General features: G+C 39.1%; 1 protein-coding gene across 2 annotated transcripts in view; it reads right to left on the bottom strand.

Moving 5' to 3' along the window:
* Positions 1 to 689: 689 nt before the first annotated feature.
* LMNB1 (lamin B1) overlaps positions 690 to 18891 on the bottom strand; it is a 33877-nt gene continuing 15675 nt past the window's right edge. Inside the window, exons 4-12 of one of the 2 annotated variants that reach the window (XM_067568638.1) lie at positions 18066 to 18236; positions 16408 to 16533; positions 7304 to 7524; positions 6643 to 6868; positions 4012 to 4116; positions 3500 to 3619; positions 2676 to 2792; positions 1350 to 1424; positions 690 to 1021 (exon numbers count right to left, since the gene is read on the bottom strand). In XM_067568638.1, the coding sequence (XP_067424739.1) occupies positions 1383 to 1424; positions 2676 to 2792; positions 3500 to 3619; positions 4012 to 4116; positions 6643 to 6868; positions 7304 to 7524; positions 16408 to 16533; positions 18066 to 18236 (1128 nt within the window). In that variant the 3' untranslated portion in view covers positions 690 to 1021; positions 1350 to 1382. Of the gene's footprint in view, positions 1425 to 2675; positions 2793 to 3499; positions 3620 to 4011; positions 4117 to 6642; positions 6869 to 7303; positions 7525 to 16407; positions 16534 to 18065; positions 18237 to 18891 lie in introns of both variants that reach the window. The other variant, XM_067568637.1, reaches the window with a different exon arrangement.

The following is an 18891-nucleotide window of genomic DNA, read 5'->3' on the forward strand; positions in this document are numbered from 1 at the left end:
ATTACCAAAAATATTCAAAGCAACTATCAGAAAAACTTAAGGATAACGCATGCCCCAGTAAAGAGGGGTTGAGCAGATGACCAAATAGAAGGACCTTTCACTCCAAACAATTCCATTGAGCACAGTTATTGGAGGAAGACTCCAAAACCAACTGACAATAAGATTTATGCCAGCCATTTGAGAGAAATACTCATATAAAGAGTGATCAGAGGCCAGTTGAACCCTCTTCTTTGCATGTCAAGAAGCAACCAACCTAGAGAGCAACCAAGACATGAAACCAAATAGTTGCTTGAATTTTACAAGCTAAGTAACATCATTCCATTAGCTTAGATATTAATCTAGTTTCAAACTAGATCTATTTTAAGTACTTAACCAACTCATCTAGTTTTTGGCTCTCTCCTACAGGAGAGAGTGAGCCACTGACAGAATGCTTGAATTCCAAACCCTCATTTGGGCTTTCTGTAATATAGATAAAGACATAAGAGTTTCTGGCCCAATAAATCTCTAATGGGATGTCTGGATGCAGCAAGAATAGAGAACCCTCCAGACTGTTTGCTGAGGATCACAGTATTTCAGATGCAGAGGGATATATGATTAGATTCCACCCTTCACCATATCCAGCCTTTTCCCCAGTAAAGAGGTAAATTTAGATTAGCATTCCTCCTAAAATTTGGAGACACAAGACGTCATATTAAAACAGCTTTTTATTTGTTAATATCACATAAGAAAATTTAAGCAAGTTACACTATCTTTAAAAACACAACTAGCACGTTTAACATGAAACAACCCCCCCTTTGTTAAGAATCTACATAAAGAAAAAAGTACCAATAAAACAAGTTTTGCTGCTTCCATGAGTGCTTACGTGATTAGGCTTTTTTTTCTTTTTTGGGGGGAAGGGGGGTAAGGAAAGTTTCTCTTTTCTATAAAAAAGTTTTGTAACCTTGATTGTGTAGTACAAAAACAAAGTCTTCAGTACAAAAGAATTCTTCATCTTGGAAATGTGTTCCACTCCCAACAGCACCTAAATATAAAAAGGGATCAACAGCAGATGGCTAATCTAAGTGGTGTAGTCTAAAACACAAAAACAAAACAGTGGCATATTTCCCTTTTAACAAGAATAAAAAAAGAGACTGGCATAAAAATTTGATGGGTCATTTTTCAGACAGTACATGGTTCAGTGTCAACAATTCACATCTTGCAAGAGTTACAGGTATGGTTTCTTTTACAAAACTTTCTTTTCGGTGACAAAGGAAATTAAGGCCATGAGACTTGCATCTTAAAAACTCACATAAAGGAAATAAAAAAATATTGTGCTTCTGAGAAGGCCCTGCTCTATAGGCAAGGATTACCATAATCTGAGGAAGTTGGTTGACTGAAGAAATTCACATGATTGCACAGCTTCTGTTAGCTGCTCTTGGGTCTCCCTGTTACGAATAGAAGAAATTAGCTCTGAAAAAATTCTCCAGTAAAAGGTTCATCATCTTAAAAAATACCATTTCAAACTGCTATCACATACGATATCTTGCATAGTCTAAGACAAAGTCAGTCATAACTATAGAAATTTAACTCAAAATAGATTACCCTCAATGGTAGTGAAAGAAGGGAACCAGTAAAACACAAGTTTAAGGGTAATAGTTATTTTGGAATATGAAGCTAGATATTTAATAAGGTTTACGGACAGTAATGTACTTAGTTGGAAAAACTAACAGAGATTTAGCTACATTTTCTTAAATTGCTAGAATTCTTTAAGATACTGACATCAGCTGAATTGTACAGTCCCAGAAACAGTTGTGCAAGTAAAGTCATCAATAAAAATAGGAATCTATATTAATTCCATAAACAATATTATGAGTTTCCTTAAATCAAAGAGTTTGGGAAATGAATATAATATTTCCCACAGAAGCCATAGCTCTTTCCTTACGGTTACATGTAGTATTCTATATTATCTTGTGCACTCTATGTGTGTGCCTGACATGTAACATTTATAGTTGCTACAGTAAACTAAGACTAATAAAAATCCTACAGATGCAATTATTTTTCAGAGGTGTGGTGCATATAACATCCTTGAAGAAAAAGTTAATTAATTTTGCAAGCAAGCATCTGTTGTGCTGTATTTTTATCTGTCAAAGTTTAGGAGAAGTTACCATACGAACATTGTATCCCCCAGGCTGTCTCACTGTTTTTAGAGCCATATTTCTTTAACTTGCTTGAGACATGTTTCCTTATCATAAACTAAAGCTTTGGCAAGTTTGAAATTTCAGTTCCATCAATACAACTGACTGAAAATTTATTTTTAAAATAAAAATTCCTCCACATTTTTCCTCTATAGTTTAACTAAAAAATGACTGAAAAGACGAGATACAGGAAACACTGAGAGGGACAGTGAAACCTTTAAGTATCAACATATTATTTTATTAAAGCACAGTACAACTTTTGTCACTAGGGTCCAAAATGTTGCCCAAAATACTTATGAACCAGTCACTCCCACCAATATTCACAATAATCCAAATTCAGCACTTTCATTCATAAAAATATTTCTAATTCAATTTAAAAAACACCACTCAATCTTTTCTGATTGTGAGCTTGGATTGATATTTTCCCAAAATTCAGTGCTTATGTACTTGGCTTCTCATCTTTTAAATAAAAATTAGACTAAACAGCCATTAACAAGGTACCTGCTGGTGAAAAAGATCCTCTTCTTCAATTGCTTCAACTGCTTCCTCCTCAACTTCCTCCTCTTCTTCGCCTTCACGTAAAGTTGTTTTGAAGACAGTAGTTCTCTGAGCAACCTCCTGCAATAACAGTTACTGTTTTATTATCTAAAACCTAATGCCTTGTAAGTCTAGAGACAGATGTTTCTAATCCAATTGCCAATTTTATTCCTACACTGCAACATGGCTGCTTGTTTATCTGCAGCCAGAGCAGACTTTATTCACATGCCTATGCTATGCACATTAGCAACCCATACTAAGAAATATGTCTTTCATGGTGTTATCTTGTTAAATTCTTCCAGCAGCTAAATGGTCTCTTTAGGAACATAGGTTTAACTTTTAAAGTTTTCTTTTAGATATTTCCTGTTTTAAGTATTCTGTTTCTCCCCCTGGAAACCAGAATTGTTTCTCAACTGAAGTTCTATCATCGTGCACCTTACCAATATTACATACATCTTACAGTCACTAAAATAGAAGCTTTATTCAGTTGAACCACCTCTTATGTTTCAGAGAACTTCATTTATAAGCAAAGCTACTGAGTTTGGTTTTTTCGGAAGTAAGATAGTGGAGATTTAGTTCAAGTGGAAAGTAAAATCATTTCACCATAATGCCAGCAGCAAGCATTACAAGACAACCTTACCGGGAAGTCTGTCTTAAGACTATCTTCAAACATCTGAGTATAATTCTGCTTTACCCTTATTGGGAGGGAACATCTGCCCAGCACCTAATTTGTCAGTCCAATGAGCAGTCTTTCAAAGGAAAGTTTAACTATATCTAATCTACTTTACCTCTCCCTGAGAGTTTTTCAATATAACTTTCACATCTTCACCAGTGCCCCAAGAGTTCTGGTTCTTCCAGATAAGGTCAGAGGGAGGGCTGGCAGTTACTCCTGCATTTGCAGCCCAGACCTGTAAGAGAAAGGAAGTCATTCACAGACCTGAATTAAATGTATTTCAGTCTCAATACATTTGTGATTATGGCTAGGATGTGAGAGAAGAGGTTAGATGCAATAACTTGGTGAATTTACTGCTATTAAAAGTGGAGGCCTCTGCCCAGTCGCTGTGTATCTACTGGTTTTACCTGTGTAAAAGACCCACCACTTTTGTACATGTAAATTGGATAGTCTAATGTGTATCTTCACATGCAAGTCCATGATCAAGACTCAAGGTGCACCTGATGCCAATACACTCATTACGTGATCTGAAAATAAGACAACTCAAAACTGAAAACTCAATGTCCTATTAATATGTTTGTGTTGCTTTCAAAGTTTCATATCTTTATCAAAGCTAATTTCACTTACTGTAACAGTCTGGCCTGCCTTCAGCACATATCTTGAGGTATATTTATATATGACAGAAATGTCTCCAATTTTTCTGATCATTTCCCAGCCTCCCATTGGTTGATCCTAAGTACAAAAGGAAAAGGAATTTAAGGTTCAATTGACACCAACAATTCTATATAATTTCCTGCAAAATAGAACTTATAAAGCCCCACAGACAGATAGTGAAGAACAAAGCTTTGGAAAGTTGTCTGTAACAATATCTGCTATCACCTTATCCTTGAAGTCCATGTAGCTACAGCACTGAATAGATTCAGCTTAGCGCTCACATTCCAGAATGACACATTGCCCCATATCTAATTTAGAATTCTGATATTAGATTGGTTGAGGTTTTGTGGGTTTTTTTAAGTGACATCTATCACAGCTTGGTTCATGAAATATAGACTATGAACTCGATTACAAATACTGAATACCCTTTAAAACTCACACTTTAACACTACTCTGACTGCACTATTGTAACAAATGCTTTTGCCATGGCTGGTGTAACATGGCTTTTTATGAGGCTGGCAAGAGTAATGAAAACACAAACATTACAGTCTCTGCAGGTGTATCATTTCAGATATTCTATGTAGAACTGAAGTTTTAATAATGAAAAAAGTTGTTTATTCTGACTGAGATAAAACTTCCAAATGTAAGTGCAATGCTGTCTTGAGTCTGAAAACAAAGACTAACAGATATGGGGGCAGGCCCATTTCTCTTATTAAGGTTTAGTGTTGCTAGTAGTCATTGTGACAGATTGGGATATATCTGTATCAAATTATGAAGTCCACTTTGTATTGTGTTGAACTGCACACTTAGTATTGCACTGTATTCCAAGCAGTGCTCTGCTCTGGAAAGATGTCTGACACCTTTTTGAAGGACTATCATGAACAGTCATCTGGGGCTATCCACTCTGAATGGATCAACATGCCCACCAGCATGAAAACTGATTTCCTACTCAGGGGCTGAAGCATTTCAATGGAATACATGGAAAGGGGACAGAGGCCCTATTTCAGATGAAGGTGCTGCGCTGTGCAGGGTAAGAAGGAGTTGCAGGAGAGAGGACAGGAAAGACTCTGCCCAGCTTGAAACGCTGACAAACCTTGGACTCACAGAAGAGTGACACACACACAGGGAGGGTGCATCAGAAGTTTTGTTGTTTTCAAAGATCTGCAACTCTCAAGTACTTTAAGACTAGTCTGGGATTAAGAAATCACTTTTTAAAGCCTGTATTCTTTGCTGTCCTGCCACACTGAAAGGGACAAACTAGAAACCAGGCATGCCCATAGCCAAGGAAGAGCTCTGAGGTGGGATTTTGACATCTCAGACACTGCTTTTAGGTTCTACGGCAGCTGGCAGAGAGGTGTCCCATGTCCCAAGGGAGGGCTTCAGACAAGAGGTCTGAGCGTGGGAGCATGCCCTACAGACCCAGAGCTAGAAAGTGACTAGACTCTACCCAGAGCCAGATCACTTGAAAGCATGTGGAAGCCAGCAAGTGGATCCACTTGCAACACACTGGTGACAGGGGCACTGGGCCAGACTGCAACAGTTAGGGTTCAAAGTTAAGTTTCTCTTATAGATTAGTAATAAACATTACTATAGCTCTTTCCAGAGGAGCTCAAAGCTCTTTAAAAAAAATTAATGGATTTAACCTCATCACAATTTTGAAGCAGAAAAGGCATATCTCATCTCTATGTAATATATGGGAAAGTGAAGACACAAGTCCTGTCTACACTTGACAAGTCTACTGTTGCTAGACATCTAGTGACAGTGCTGGGTGCACATGAAGTCGTTCTGAACACAGTTTAGCTGCAAACAAACAGTCAAGGACAAGCCATGTTCAGCACCATTTTGGCAACTAGGGAGAGAAAGCATGGTCTTGTAGATGCGGCATTCTAACTGGACTCAGATCTAGGTTCAGTTTCCAGCTCTGCTGCAGACTTTTTGCTCAACCATGAGATGCCTCATCTACACCGGGAATCTGGCATGATTTCAATCATTTGTTAGCTGGATCAGTGTAAGCCTCTAGTATTGACAGGACAAGGCACTATAAGGTGTGACTTGTACTGGTGCAGTTTACCCAAGTTCTGAACAGTAAACTCCACTGGTGCAAAAAGTGGCTTTGGCCACATAAATTAGGGTTTTGCACCAACTGCTGGACACTGGATGGGTGCAATTGACGCAAATACCTATACAGACAGCATCTTCGACTTTGTGCCTCAAATCCACTATTTGTAAATTAAGATTATTTTCTTATTGCTATGTTTTGTCTTGTCATTTTAGATAGTAAGGTCTTTGCAACAAGGACTGTCTCTTACTAGGTGCATGCTCAGTGCCTAGAAATAGGATTACTAATAAAGTGTCAAGCTATTTTAAATGACTAAATGTGTTGAGGAACCTCAGTTGTACATGTTACCAGAAAGAGAAAACCAACATTCTGGCATTGGAGGTAAAGAGGTCACACTGAATCATTAATTTAATACCGACTCCTAGGGTCATTTGCTTTCTATAGCACTCATGGGGTCAGGTACATAATACAAAGCCTGAAAGATACACACAACCTGAGGCTACCTTCTGATCAGTATCATAAAGTAGTGATTTTTTTCCCCAAACCTGCTCAGAAGTATTCTTCAAGCGGATGAATTTCCCATCCACGTCTATCTCATCAATACAAACATTTCCAGTAGCAGAAGCTGAATGGGAGATGTGGACACTACTGCTGGCTTCAGATTCTTCCACATCAATTCTCTTCCTCTTTCCTCTAGTTGTGCGCACGCTACGACTTGATGATGCCCGAGAGACTGTCACCCGAGAAGATGGGCTGGGAGATAGTTTCAACCTGGATTTGAGCAAGGAAACATGTACATCACACTTCACCACAGTATTTCAATGCTCACTTTAAGAGCACATATTTTGCATTTCCTTGTGGCTGGACTGACGAAACAAACCATCATAGCAACCACCGCACACTTATCTCTGGTCCCCCAAACGCCTCAGTCTAATATTCTAAGAGTTTGCATGCTATTCCACTTACGTCAGACAAACAAAATAAGCAATACTTGTACCTTCCTCTTTTTTAAAAAGGCTTCCTCACCTCCATACTATTACATGGGCTATAAAGGGCCTCATTTTTTTAAAAGATAAATATATAGACATGTAGTAAAACACCCTGAAGTGCTTAATGAAAGTCTCCCAACAAAAGAGCTCTCTCTTGAAAGACAGACATCAAGGTGCAAAAGACACCAACTATATTAAATGGAACATCATTTCTTACCTCTCTTCTTCACCCTCCAGCAATTTCCTATATGCATTGATTTCCATATCCAGAGCCAATTTTACATCCAGAAGTTGTTCGTAGTCATTTAACTGTTGCTGCATCTGATCTCTTATCTCTGCCATTTCTCTTTCTTTGTCAGAGAGCATCCTGCGATAGCTGTCCCTTTCCTTAGCCAATGTGTCCTCTAGCTCTTGCATCTTATCCAGCCAGGCCCTAGACTAGAACAAGACAGAAAAATAAGTTTGTCTTCCCTTTGCAGCCACTTTCACTTTTTGAGGGTGTCAAACTTAGAATTTGGAAGTTAGGTTAGACAGTGTTTTACCTTCACTGAATCCCAACTGACCTCTCCAATTTCCCATCATACACAAAACTTTCAAAGAGGACACATTTGCATCTGCTGTACATATGCAACTGTCTACACAGTATTTTGACACGTAAGTGATAGAAATCTGCTCTTGATTTTTCAACAAGTGAAAGGAAATGGCAGCTTCTCAAATCATTCAGAGATTAAAGTGGAACTTTGAGAGCTGGAAGACATCTGAATCACACATGCACCCAAAATCAAATGCTCATTCCATTCCTATAAGTTGAGTAATGAAGGTTCAAGAAGATCAAGAGACACAGTAAAGAGGATTGGGACTTGAAAATTATGCTTAGGACTCCAGTAACCATTTTAAAAGATTTAAAGCCAGTATTGTATTCCTAATATTCTGTACAAGTGTCAAATTAGTAGACATCTGGGGCTGGCTATTTTTCAAATAACCTTTATGAACCACCTCACCCTCAGATCCTCCAAAATCCCAACCCATAAAAAAAACACAAAGAATATCATTTGCAAGCACAAGTTTGAATGTTCCATGGTTCCAAGAACTGGCAGCACAGATAGAGATCATTTAGATCTTTGGTTGTAAAAGGACAACTGTTGCTCTTATTCCCCAGAACATGCATTTGAGTGTGAGCAAAGGCCAAAACATGGAAAGAATGCCTGCTACAATTTTCTTGCACGTTACGTGCTGAGAACTTCATGAACATATAAATTTTGCAGTATGTTCCCAGAATTCCAACAATATTGCTATGAAACAGCTATGAGCTGGAAAAGCAATCGCTTATTGCTATATGATTCATCCAACATGCTTTAGAACGTATCTTTCTAGGATGAAATCTGAAGTGTTCCCTAGAACAAGATTCTTTCACTAACAGCCCGGCAACAGTAGATACTATGAGAGCACTGGTATCCAGCAGCTCATAGGTTTATTTAAATAATGCAAAAAAGGGGCAATTTTACTTTGAACCGTGACTAAGTGGTATCATGGAATTTCTCCTTTTTACCTTAACATCTCCCAAATTAAGTCTCCTCCATTTACAGGTATTAAAAAACCTAGCTGCCAGGTCTGGCAAGTCAGGCTGGAAACAAACACAAACTGGATTTTTTCTGGCTCGTGCACCCCCCAATAATGGAAACGCGACAATTCTGTTGATCCCAGAAAATAATCCAGTTTACTCTCTCAAATCACATCCACATTAAGCTCCCAATCTCCCATTGTAATTGCATGGGTTCAGCAGCACTGATACTAGCAGCGAGGCAAACACTAGTGTAGCCCAGCTGCTAGCAATCTTGCCACTATCTGGTCTAGATTTGCTCTCAGTAGCATTGTACAATATGGCAGAAACACACCACCACGCAGTCAATGTGAGTGGGCTCATCACTTCTTGAAGTGTCTGAACTGCATTGATGCCAATGTAATGTTGGGATACTGAAAAAAGCCACTAGTTTAGACACTACCCCAAACCTGCATTTGGCTCTGCAGGAAAGATAGGAAAAAAAGTATTAAAGACTTATCTTAGTGAGTAAAGCCAGCAGATTATACATACACATTCAACTTATCTGCTCTTATAGGAATTTTTTTAAACACTTTCTTTTCAGAGCAGCTTCCCCCTTTAAAGAGGGGTGAAAGACTTGGGTTTTTTTTTTTTTTTTTTTTTGCAGTTTACTAACTGCATTATTGCACCAATACAAAGTTAGGCAATGTCACTGAAGGGAAAAGGGGGAAGAAAAATCTCACACTGTACTGAAGTTTCACCTCAGAAAGTCCTTGTGACTCACTGTTCCAGTCAACCAGAGTAGCGTGCCTGTAAGTTTCCCCATGACAACATCAGCCGCACACAATATGAAGACATACAATCAAATCTATGGCTGTTACCTTTCCAACATTTTTAAACACCATGGAAAGACGGCATGGTGCTTAAAGCACAGGATTAGGACTTAGAGGTTTTATTCCAGGCTTTGCCACAAGTTTCCTGGGCAAATCAATTAACTTCTTGTGCCTTAGCATCCTCATTTTTAAAACTGAGATAACCCTACGTAACAGGGAAAGTTGTGAAGCTATATTCATTCGTATTTGTAAAGCTTGTTGAGTGCCTCAAAAGGAAGACAAATAAGTGAAAAGTGCATTATAGACTGTACATTTTTCCTGATTGTGCAAGAATAAATCCAGTGAATCACCAAGGAAGCAAACCATGTGTCCTACCCCACAGTACACACTAATATCTTCCCCCTTCTACACCTGCCAGACTGCCCAAGACAGTCACATAAGGCCAATGCCACACCAAAAGGATGCAAATGCAACCAAAGGATTCCCAAGTTATGCTGCAATACACATAGCCTGAAGAGACTCAGACTTCTCTAACAAAAGGGAAGACGTAGACAGAATTGGAATGAAGTGACAGATGTGGCCACGCATATACCGTGTCCTAAGTTGGCCACTTTTTGTTCATCTACTTTGCATGGGCATTCCTTTCAATGGAAATCTGGATGGCTCACCACAACCCTCATGCATCTTATATAGTGTTAAACTACATTAATACAAAATAGTCTATCCTACCAAAGCAGCTATTGTTAGGGTGTTTATTACAGAGCATTCACTAAGATCTCAGTCAAAAACCTTCACAGTGACCTTTGGCAGTGACAGTCATGGAAGATTTTAAAATGAATCAGGGTTTCTACTGAGAAACGTAGCTAGAACCAGACAGCCTGGTACTGTAAGAGGTGTGCTGCCATTGGTACTACCTTCCAGAGGACATAAGTACTAACCACTTGTATTAAAAAATTTCATCATACCCTTCATACATAGAACAGTAAGTTTGATCACCAGCTTTACGGTTAAATTCTAATTTTGGGCAATTCAATTTATCTATCGCAGATTCTCACTCTCCTTTACCCTCCCAGTTTATCAGGAAAAGTATTTTAACTTCTTGTCCTATTTTATAATGCAATGCACCTGAGTAACGAGGACCTCTACTGTGTATTCTATACTCAAACCTTGTCACCAGCTCCAGCTGAAGTCACAGAATCATAGAAAATTAGGGTTGAAAGGGACCTCAGGAGATCATCTAATCCAACCCCTGCCCAAAGCAGCATCAACTCTAACTAAACCATCCCAGTCAAGGCTTTGTCAAGCTGGGCCTTAAAAACCTCCAAGGACAGAGATTCCACCACCTCTCTAAGTAACCCATTCCAGTGCTTAATTACCCCCCCAGTGAAAAAGTTTTTCCTAATATCAAACCTACACCTGCTCCACTGCAACTTGAGACCATTACTCATTGTTTTGTCATCTGCCACCACTGAGAACAGCCTAACTCCATCCTCTTTGGACTCCCCCTTCAGGTAGTTCCAGGCTGCTATCCTCTGCGCGTGGAGGAATCGCCTAAAACTGGACACAGTACTCCCAATGTAGCCTCACCAAATGCCAAATAGAGGGGAATAATCTCTTCCCTTGATCCACTGGCAATGCTCCTACTAATGCAACCCAATATGCCATTAGCTTTCTTGGCAATAAGGGCACACTGTTGACTCCTATTCAGCTTCTTGTCCACTGTAACCCCCAGCTCCTTTTCTGAAAAACTGCTTAGCCAGTTGGTCCCCACTTTGTAGCAGTGCTTGGGATTCTTCCATCCTAAGTGCAAAACTCTGTACTTGTCCTTGTTGAACCTCATCCGATTTCTTTTGGTGCAATCCTCCAATTTGTCTAGGTCACACTGTATCTTTTCCCTACCCTTCAGCTTATCTAACACTCCCCCTAGCTTAGTGTCATCCGCAAACTTGCTGAGGGTGCAATCCACCCCATCCTCCAGATCATTAATGAAGATGCTGAACAAAACTGGCCCCAGCACCAACCCCGGCACATTCCACTTGATAGCGCCTGCCAACAGTCATCAAGCTGTTGACCACCACCTGTTGAGCCCAATGATCTAGCAAGCTGTCTATCCACCTTATAGGCCATTCATCCAACCCATACTACTTTAAACTTACTAGCAAGAATACTGTGGGAGACCGTATCAAAAGCTTTGTTAATGTCAAGGTATATCACGTCCAATGATTTCATCACATCCACAGAGCCAGTCATGTCATCATAGAAGGCAATCAGGTTGGTCAGGCATGACTTGCCCTTGGTGAATCCACGCTAACAGTTCCTGATCACCTGCCTCTCCTCCAAGTGCTTCAAAATGGATTCCTTGAAGACCTGCTCAGAAGTTTTCCAGACAGAACGGAGCATAGACTACACAAGCAACCACAGCAAGAATCCAGTTTGTTTGTGGAATGCTGTATAATTCTTCCAAGTAAAAGGCTCTGGTAGGCTAGGCAACAGAGGGCCTGGACATTACCTATTGCCCACACTTTAGCAAGGTACACAATTTGGGGGTCTTGGCAGATTCTCAATTTCTTCTGCATTAAGTCAATAGTAGTGGTATTGGATATGAATAGAAACTTCTTTAATGCTTTTAATGAAATCAATACTACTGGGAACTGTGAGATTATGGGAGACTAACGTCTCAGATACAGATTGGAGAAATGCTACTAAGGCCCAGATTTTCCTGGACATCAGATGTGAGAGACTGTCAGTGAACCAACAAGAGGTGATGCCATTTTAGATTTGGTATTGGTGAGTAGCGAGAACCTCTCAGAATTGGTTGCAGGTAACAACCTTGATTCAAGAGACCATGAGGTAGTTTATTTTAAACTAAACGGAAGGATAAGCAAAAATAAATCTGCAACTAACGTCCTTGACTACAAAAAGACTAACTTTAAAAAAATTAAGGGAATCAGTTAGGGAAGTGGATTGGACTGAAGAACTTCAGGATCTGAATGTGGAGAAGTCTTAGAATTACTTTAAGTCAAAAAAGCAAAAACCATCAGAAGCCTATATCCCAAGCAAGATGAAAAAATTCATAGTGAAGGGTTGCAGACCACATTGGATGAGCAAGCATCTCAAAAAGGAGATTAAGAAAAAGCCTATAAGGAATGGTATGGATCAGCAAGAAAAGCTACCTCTTGGAGGTCGGAAAGTGTAGGGATAAAGTGGGAACTGCTAAAAGCCAAGCAGAGAGTTGGACCTTGCAAAGGAAATTAAAACCAATAACGAAAAATTCTATAGCTGTTATAAATAAAAAGCAAGGAAAGAAAAAGTTGGATTGCTAAACACTGAGGATGGGGAGGAGAGTAAAGATAATCTAGGCATGGACCAGGACCTAAACAAATACTTTGCTTCACTTTTTAATAAGGCTAATGAAAAGCTTAGAGGTAGTGACAAAGCGACTAACGGGAACAAATATATAGAAATAGAAATTACCACATCCAAGGTGGAAGTCAAACTCAAACAACTTAATGGTACTAAATCAAGGGGTCCAGATTATCTCCATCCAAGAACATTAGAGGAACTGGCACATGAAATTGCAAACTCAATAGCAAGGATTTTTAATGAATATGTAAACTTGGGGGTCATACCCTATGATGGGAGAATTGCTGATGTAATTATTTTTAAGAAAGGGAAAAAAGTGATCTGGAAAACTACAGGCCTGTTACAATGTATTGTAACAAATTTTATACAAGATCTTTGTTACAAATTTTGAAAGAGAAAGTAGTTAGGGACAGAGGTAAACAGTAAATTGGATAAAATACATGGCTTTAAAAAAAGGTAGGTCATGCCAGATCTTCTTTGAGAGGAAAACTAATATTTTTAGACAAAGGAAATGCAGCAGATCTAATCTACCTAGATTTCAGGAAGGTATTTGATACAGTTCCACATGGGAAATTAATAGTTAAATAGATGATGGAGATTAATATCACAACTGAAAGGTGGATTCAGAACTGCTTAAAGAGGAGACTACAATAGGCCATGCTGAAAAGTTGAAATGTCAGGCTGGAGTTACTCAGGGATCAGTCTTGGGACCAATCTTACTTAAGTACCTACTGATAAGAAAAATGTTATCAAATACGTAGCAACAGCGGAAAAAGACCTGGATCTCTTGGTTGATCACAGGATGACTATGAACCACCACTGTGATGCAACTGTGAAAAAGGCCAATGCAGTCCTAGGATGCATTGGGTGAGATGTCCAATAGCGACAGAGAAGTGTTAGTACCGTTACAGAAGGCACTGGTGACCCCTCATCTGGAATACCGTGTGCAATTCTAGTCTCCCATTTTTAAGAAAGATGAATTCAAACTGGAACAGGTGCAGAGGAGGACTACTAGGATGACTGGAGGAATGGAAAACCTACCTTATGAGAGGAAGACTCAGAGCTTGGCTTCTTTAGCCTAACCAAAAGGCAGCTAAGGGGAGGTAAGATTGCTCTCTATGAATACATTAGAGGGATAAATACCAGGGATGGAGAGGAGTTATTTAAGTTAAGTGCCAATGTGGACGCAAGAACAAATGGATATAAACTGGTCATTAACAAGTTTAGGCTTGAAATTAGATGTAGGTTTCTAATCATCAGATGAATGAAGTTCTGGAACATCCTTCCCAGGGGAGCAGTGGGGGCAAAAAACCTAACTGGCTTCAAGACTGAGCTTGATAACTTTATGAAGGAGATGTTATGAAGAAACTTCCCACAATGGCTGATCTGTGACTGCTAGCAGCAAGTATCTCCAATGACTGGTGATAGGACATTAGATGGGGAGGGCTCTGAGTTACCACACAGAATTCTTTCCGAGATGTCTGACTGGTGGGTCTTGCCCACATGCTCAGAGTCTAACTGACTTCCTTATTTGGGGTTCGGAAGTAATTTTCCCCTGGGTCAGACTGGCAGTATGGGGCATCGGTCACATATGGGTTTAAACTGGCGTAAACGATGACTTTTTTGTAGCTTGAAGTCTTTAAATCCTGATTTAAAGACTTCAGTAACTCAGCCAGAGGTTACAGGTATATTACAGGAGTGGGTGGGTGAGGTTCTATGGCCTGCCATGTGCAGGAGGTCAGACTAGATGATCATGATGCTGCCTTCTGACCTTAAAGTCTATGAGTAGTCATGAATGCTCTCTTTCATCTTTGTGTATGAAAGGAAAGCTTAACTTCTTTACCAAACTTTGCTTGTTATGCATGTCTCTGCTTGTTTCAATTTGGATTATGTAACAGTAGATGAGATGGACCAACCTTCAGCTAATGCAGGATGTGTGGCTTACTCACTGGTGTTTGTCACATGATGCACATATAACACCTCTGCTCAGTAGGCTGCTATGATTTTGAATATGTTCAATTCAATTCAGGACTCTGCTGCATAAAGCTCATGAACTCTGGTTATTTAAGGGGCTGCTTATAGTTTCACACTTCATCCCAACAGACAAGATCATCAATAGCTTCTAGAATTCCCGATATGCACAGGATGTTCTTGATGTAGGGAACTCAAGAACTCTTTCCCTGCTGGTCCAAGAGACAATGTGATGATTTGCAGGTTATACTGCAAGTCCTGGCTATATATTCAAGCTTTTGCTTTAAATGATTCTTCAAGGTGTATGCTAGTAGGAGAGCAAGGTGAGTTTCTTTCCTAAGGAATTTGCTTTAGTTAAAGACAATGACAATTTTACATAGTGTAAATACTACAGTTACCAAGCAAGAGTGGGTCTCAATTGTTTAAGTTTTGAAATCCTCTAGATATAAAATAACTATGTACTCATTAATATTGTTTCACCTACCTTGAAAAAGGAAACTTATGTTTTTGTTCTGTTTGTGTAGAGTGACTAGCACAATGGGTTCCTGGTTCATGAGTAGGGCTCCTAGGTGCTACAGTAATACAAATAAGAGTTCTTTTGGTTCCAATGTGGCTTTCTTAAGAACCTCATCTGAAATGCTATTTTGTAATTTCTTATAGAAATACAGCATGATATAGGCACATCTCCCGACAGATTATCAAATCAAGTTCAATGTCTCAGTCCTTGTCTTCAAGACAATTAAAGGCCTGCACACAAAATATCTAAAAGTTCCATTAAAGCTCCAGGATAAAAACCTGGAACAACAACTTTGCTCCTCTGGCACTATGGAACTGTACACAATAAAGATGAAGCTCATCTTTGCAAGAGTTTGAGCTTTCTCAGGGGCCAGCCAAAGACCACGGAATGAATTCAGCTAGGAACTAAGGATCATCACAACCCTCACCACTAAGTGCAAGATGCATTTCTTTGACCTTACCTTTTCTAACATATAGCAATGTGTGTATATACAAAATAAAGTTTCCGGAACATACTCTCCATACATTGGAAACAAGATGAGAACACAAATGTGACAAATATCATCTTGCTTAATGTCCAGGTGCTCAAATACTACGGTAACGAATAGAAGAACCTACACTACAAAGAGAACAAACAATACAATGAGGAAGTGAACGTGAGGTGAAAATAAAACCTTGTAATTCTTGCAGCAAAACGTCTGTCGAAACAATACCAGATCAGGGCACCAGTCCTTCCTAAATCAATCCTAGAGCTTACATTTAACAAGCACAAAACTGAACAGGTTGTAACAATGATCAAAACTGCAGACTGAGCACAACGGAAATGACTTCGTTAACCACTAAGTCACTGACAGAATGGGTTTGATGGAGAAATAGGTAAACTGAAATACACCACATAGTAAGATACTGTAGAACAGCTCAACTTTATTTTCAGAAGTTATGGAATTTAGAAAGGGACAGTCAGTAAGATGAAAACAGTAAAAGTAAAAAGTAATACAATTGTGTTAAACAGATTTAAAACAGAGAAAACTACTATTTACTTTTAATTAATCAAATTCTATTAAAGGGACACGGTCTAAATACCATGTGACGTGTTACCTCTTTTTGTAGGTTTGAAAGCTGAGAAGAGAGGCTTTCAATCCGCATGCGACTTTCCGTCAGTTCTTCTTTTACTGTGTTGGCTGTGGAACTACTCATCTCAGAGGAGAGTCTGGCGTTCTCAAGCTACAACAAAGCAAATTGCACATCAGCCTCACACAATTTGCTACTAACAAATAAGGAAGCATGGGCCACCTAAATGTCATGTAGTACTCCTAATAAACCACAAAATTTCTGTTTGCTGCTGTAACACGGGAAAAGCGTCATGCTGCCTTTTCTGGCAAGTGTTGTGCTCATTACAGTGCTAGATTCACTTTCCTGGAAGCCAAAACACACAGCAGTACAAGCTTCCCCAGTTCACCCCATCAACATGACCAAATTGGAACTATAAAAGTCTTCCCTCCAGAGAAGAGTTCAGTTTTCAAACCCTTCTTTCTTTGGCCCTAAGACTACCAAACAAGAGCTCCTATTGTGGTGCTACCTGTGCAGGCACTTGACCAAAACCACCAACTGATTCCACAAAAGTTCTGTTAATTTTCAATCAGTATAACATTTGGGTGTTCCAAATCAAAAATCTTCATAACCACATTACCAGTCCCTTGAGCCATCACATTCCCTCACTTTATAACCACCACCTTTAAGTAATTTGCTATTTAAAAATATAAATGTGTGTGGGTGTGTATATATATATTAGCAACTGTGAAGTGAACAAACAATACTACTGCAGATAATTTAGGCAGCACCATAAATTCAACTGTTTTTTAAAAACATTTATCACTTCAAATATGGTCACGGGTACAGACTAAAACATAACAGCATACACATCAGACAAACCTTCTGTTCGTTAAGGCTTTTTAGGCTAGTAAAAATAGATCTAGTCCTTAAATTTTGGGCTAGACTTTAAAGGAGGAAATCATTCCAAAATTCAGTTGAAGTTTTTCAGGAAGATTAATCTGAGCATAACTATCAATAGTAATTTACTATAATTACACTATGCAATTTATTCTTTTATTAATGCACGTGGTTTACCTACTATTAAACCCATGCATATGAATGGGAAAATGCAAGCTGAAGGAACTTTAAATTGAGAGGAGTCGGTTTACTGAAATGCTGAATCATCAAGGCAGAGGAAGGAAACTATGTAACGTGATAGATTTCAGTACAGTAAGTTCCACTCTGCCCCTGCTGTGGAGAAAAAGATTGTGTGGTAGACTTGCAGCTTAAGCACATTTAATGTATTGTCAAAAGGGATGTTGGCCTTTCAACAAGACCTATTATACAGCAAGTTGTTTTTTTTTTTATAAAACATGGGAAACCCTGTCCACCACCAACACTAATATAAATCAATTGTAATTCATACATGTCAAACATTTTCTGGAATCCACAGTACTAGTAATACTCCCCATTTTCACACGTAGCAAGTGCAATCCAAGACACTACATTTTGGTACTTCCTAACAATTATTCCCAGTGGAAATCAGAATTTTACATGTGTCAAGAAATTCAAATTCACACACAGAAACATGAAACTTTAAATCCAGCCCCAGGTTTCTGATACACCTTGAAGTTTAAAGAGTTGTTTTACAGTTTTTTTGGAATTATTATAACACCCCAAGAGAAAAATCTGTCAAACAGCAGTATAAAGAGATATGCCCTCACTTTGGCATGGTAAGTCTGTTCCAGCTCTTCTTTATACAGTTTCACTTGTGCATCATGCTGTTGTCTCATTTCTTGAAGTGCTTGCGCCAGCTTGTGTTCATACTCAATCTGGCGCCCAGAATCCACCTCAACCAGGCGAGTTTCATGTTTCCTTCTCGTCTCATTGATTTCCTAAGAAAAACAGAAATAGCATAACTTTCAATAAAACATGGGTATAACATTCACAACATACTGAGGATTTCACCCAAGATAAGCTTTAGAAGACCAACATCCAAGAGAGTCCAATTTGAAGCTGCTATAATCATACTGTGAAATAATGTAGTTTTCAGCTAGAGTTGTGAAATACTTCTACATTTTTTCAGATGTTTTTATATCTACTGCAGATCTTTACAAATTATACTCTAGTGCAGTGTTTCTCAACCTTTTAAGTAGCAAGTACCACCTAACTTCTGAAAATTTTAATAAGTACCCCAAAACTCAAATTTCCATGGGATTTTATATTTACAGACTAATGTGGAGCCATATGTTGGAAGAAGGGCGGAGAAGGTCATGATATGACAGATGTCAGATCTAGTGTGGTTAGGGTTACCACCTTTACACCAGGGGTGCGCAACTCAAGTATGTACCTGAGCTAGAGGTGATGGCCAAAGCTAGGAGGCTTTGAGCAGCATGCCAATGCTGGGAAATATAAAGCACCGCGCCAAATTTTTGCTATAGATTTGAGAGGAAGGGGTGAGAGACGGAGGGAGGGGTGTGTGTGTGTAACTGGTGAAATCCAGGGCTGCCATAGTTGTCAATGTCACTGCTCAGTTAGAGCAGTGAAATT

Source organism: Emydura macquarii, unplaced genomic scaffold (assembly GCF_026122565.2).
Source record: "Emydura macquarii macquarii isolate MOO-44397 ecotype Brisbane River unplaced genomic scaffold, CSIRO-AGI_Emac_v2 contig_2897, whole genome shotgun sequence".
Classification (NCBI taxonomy): domain Eukaryota; kingdom Metazoa; phylum Chordata; order Testudines; family Chelidae; genus Emydura; species Emydura macquarii.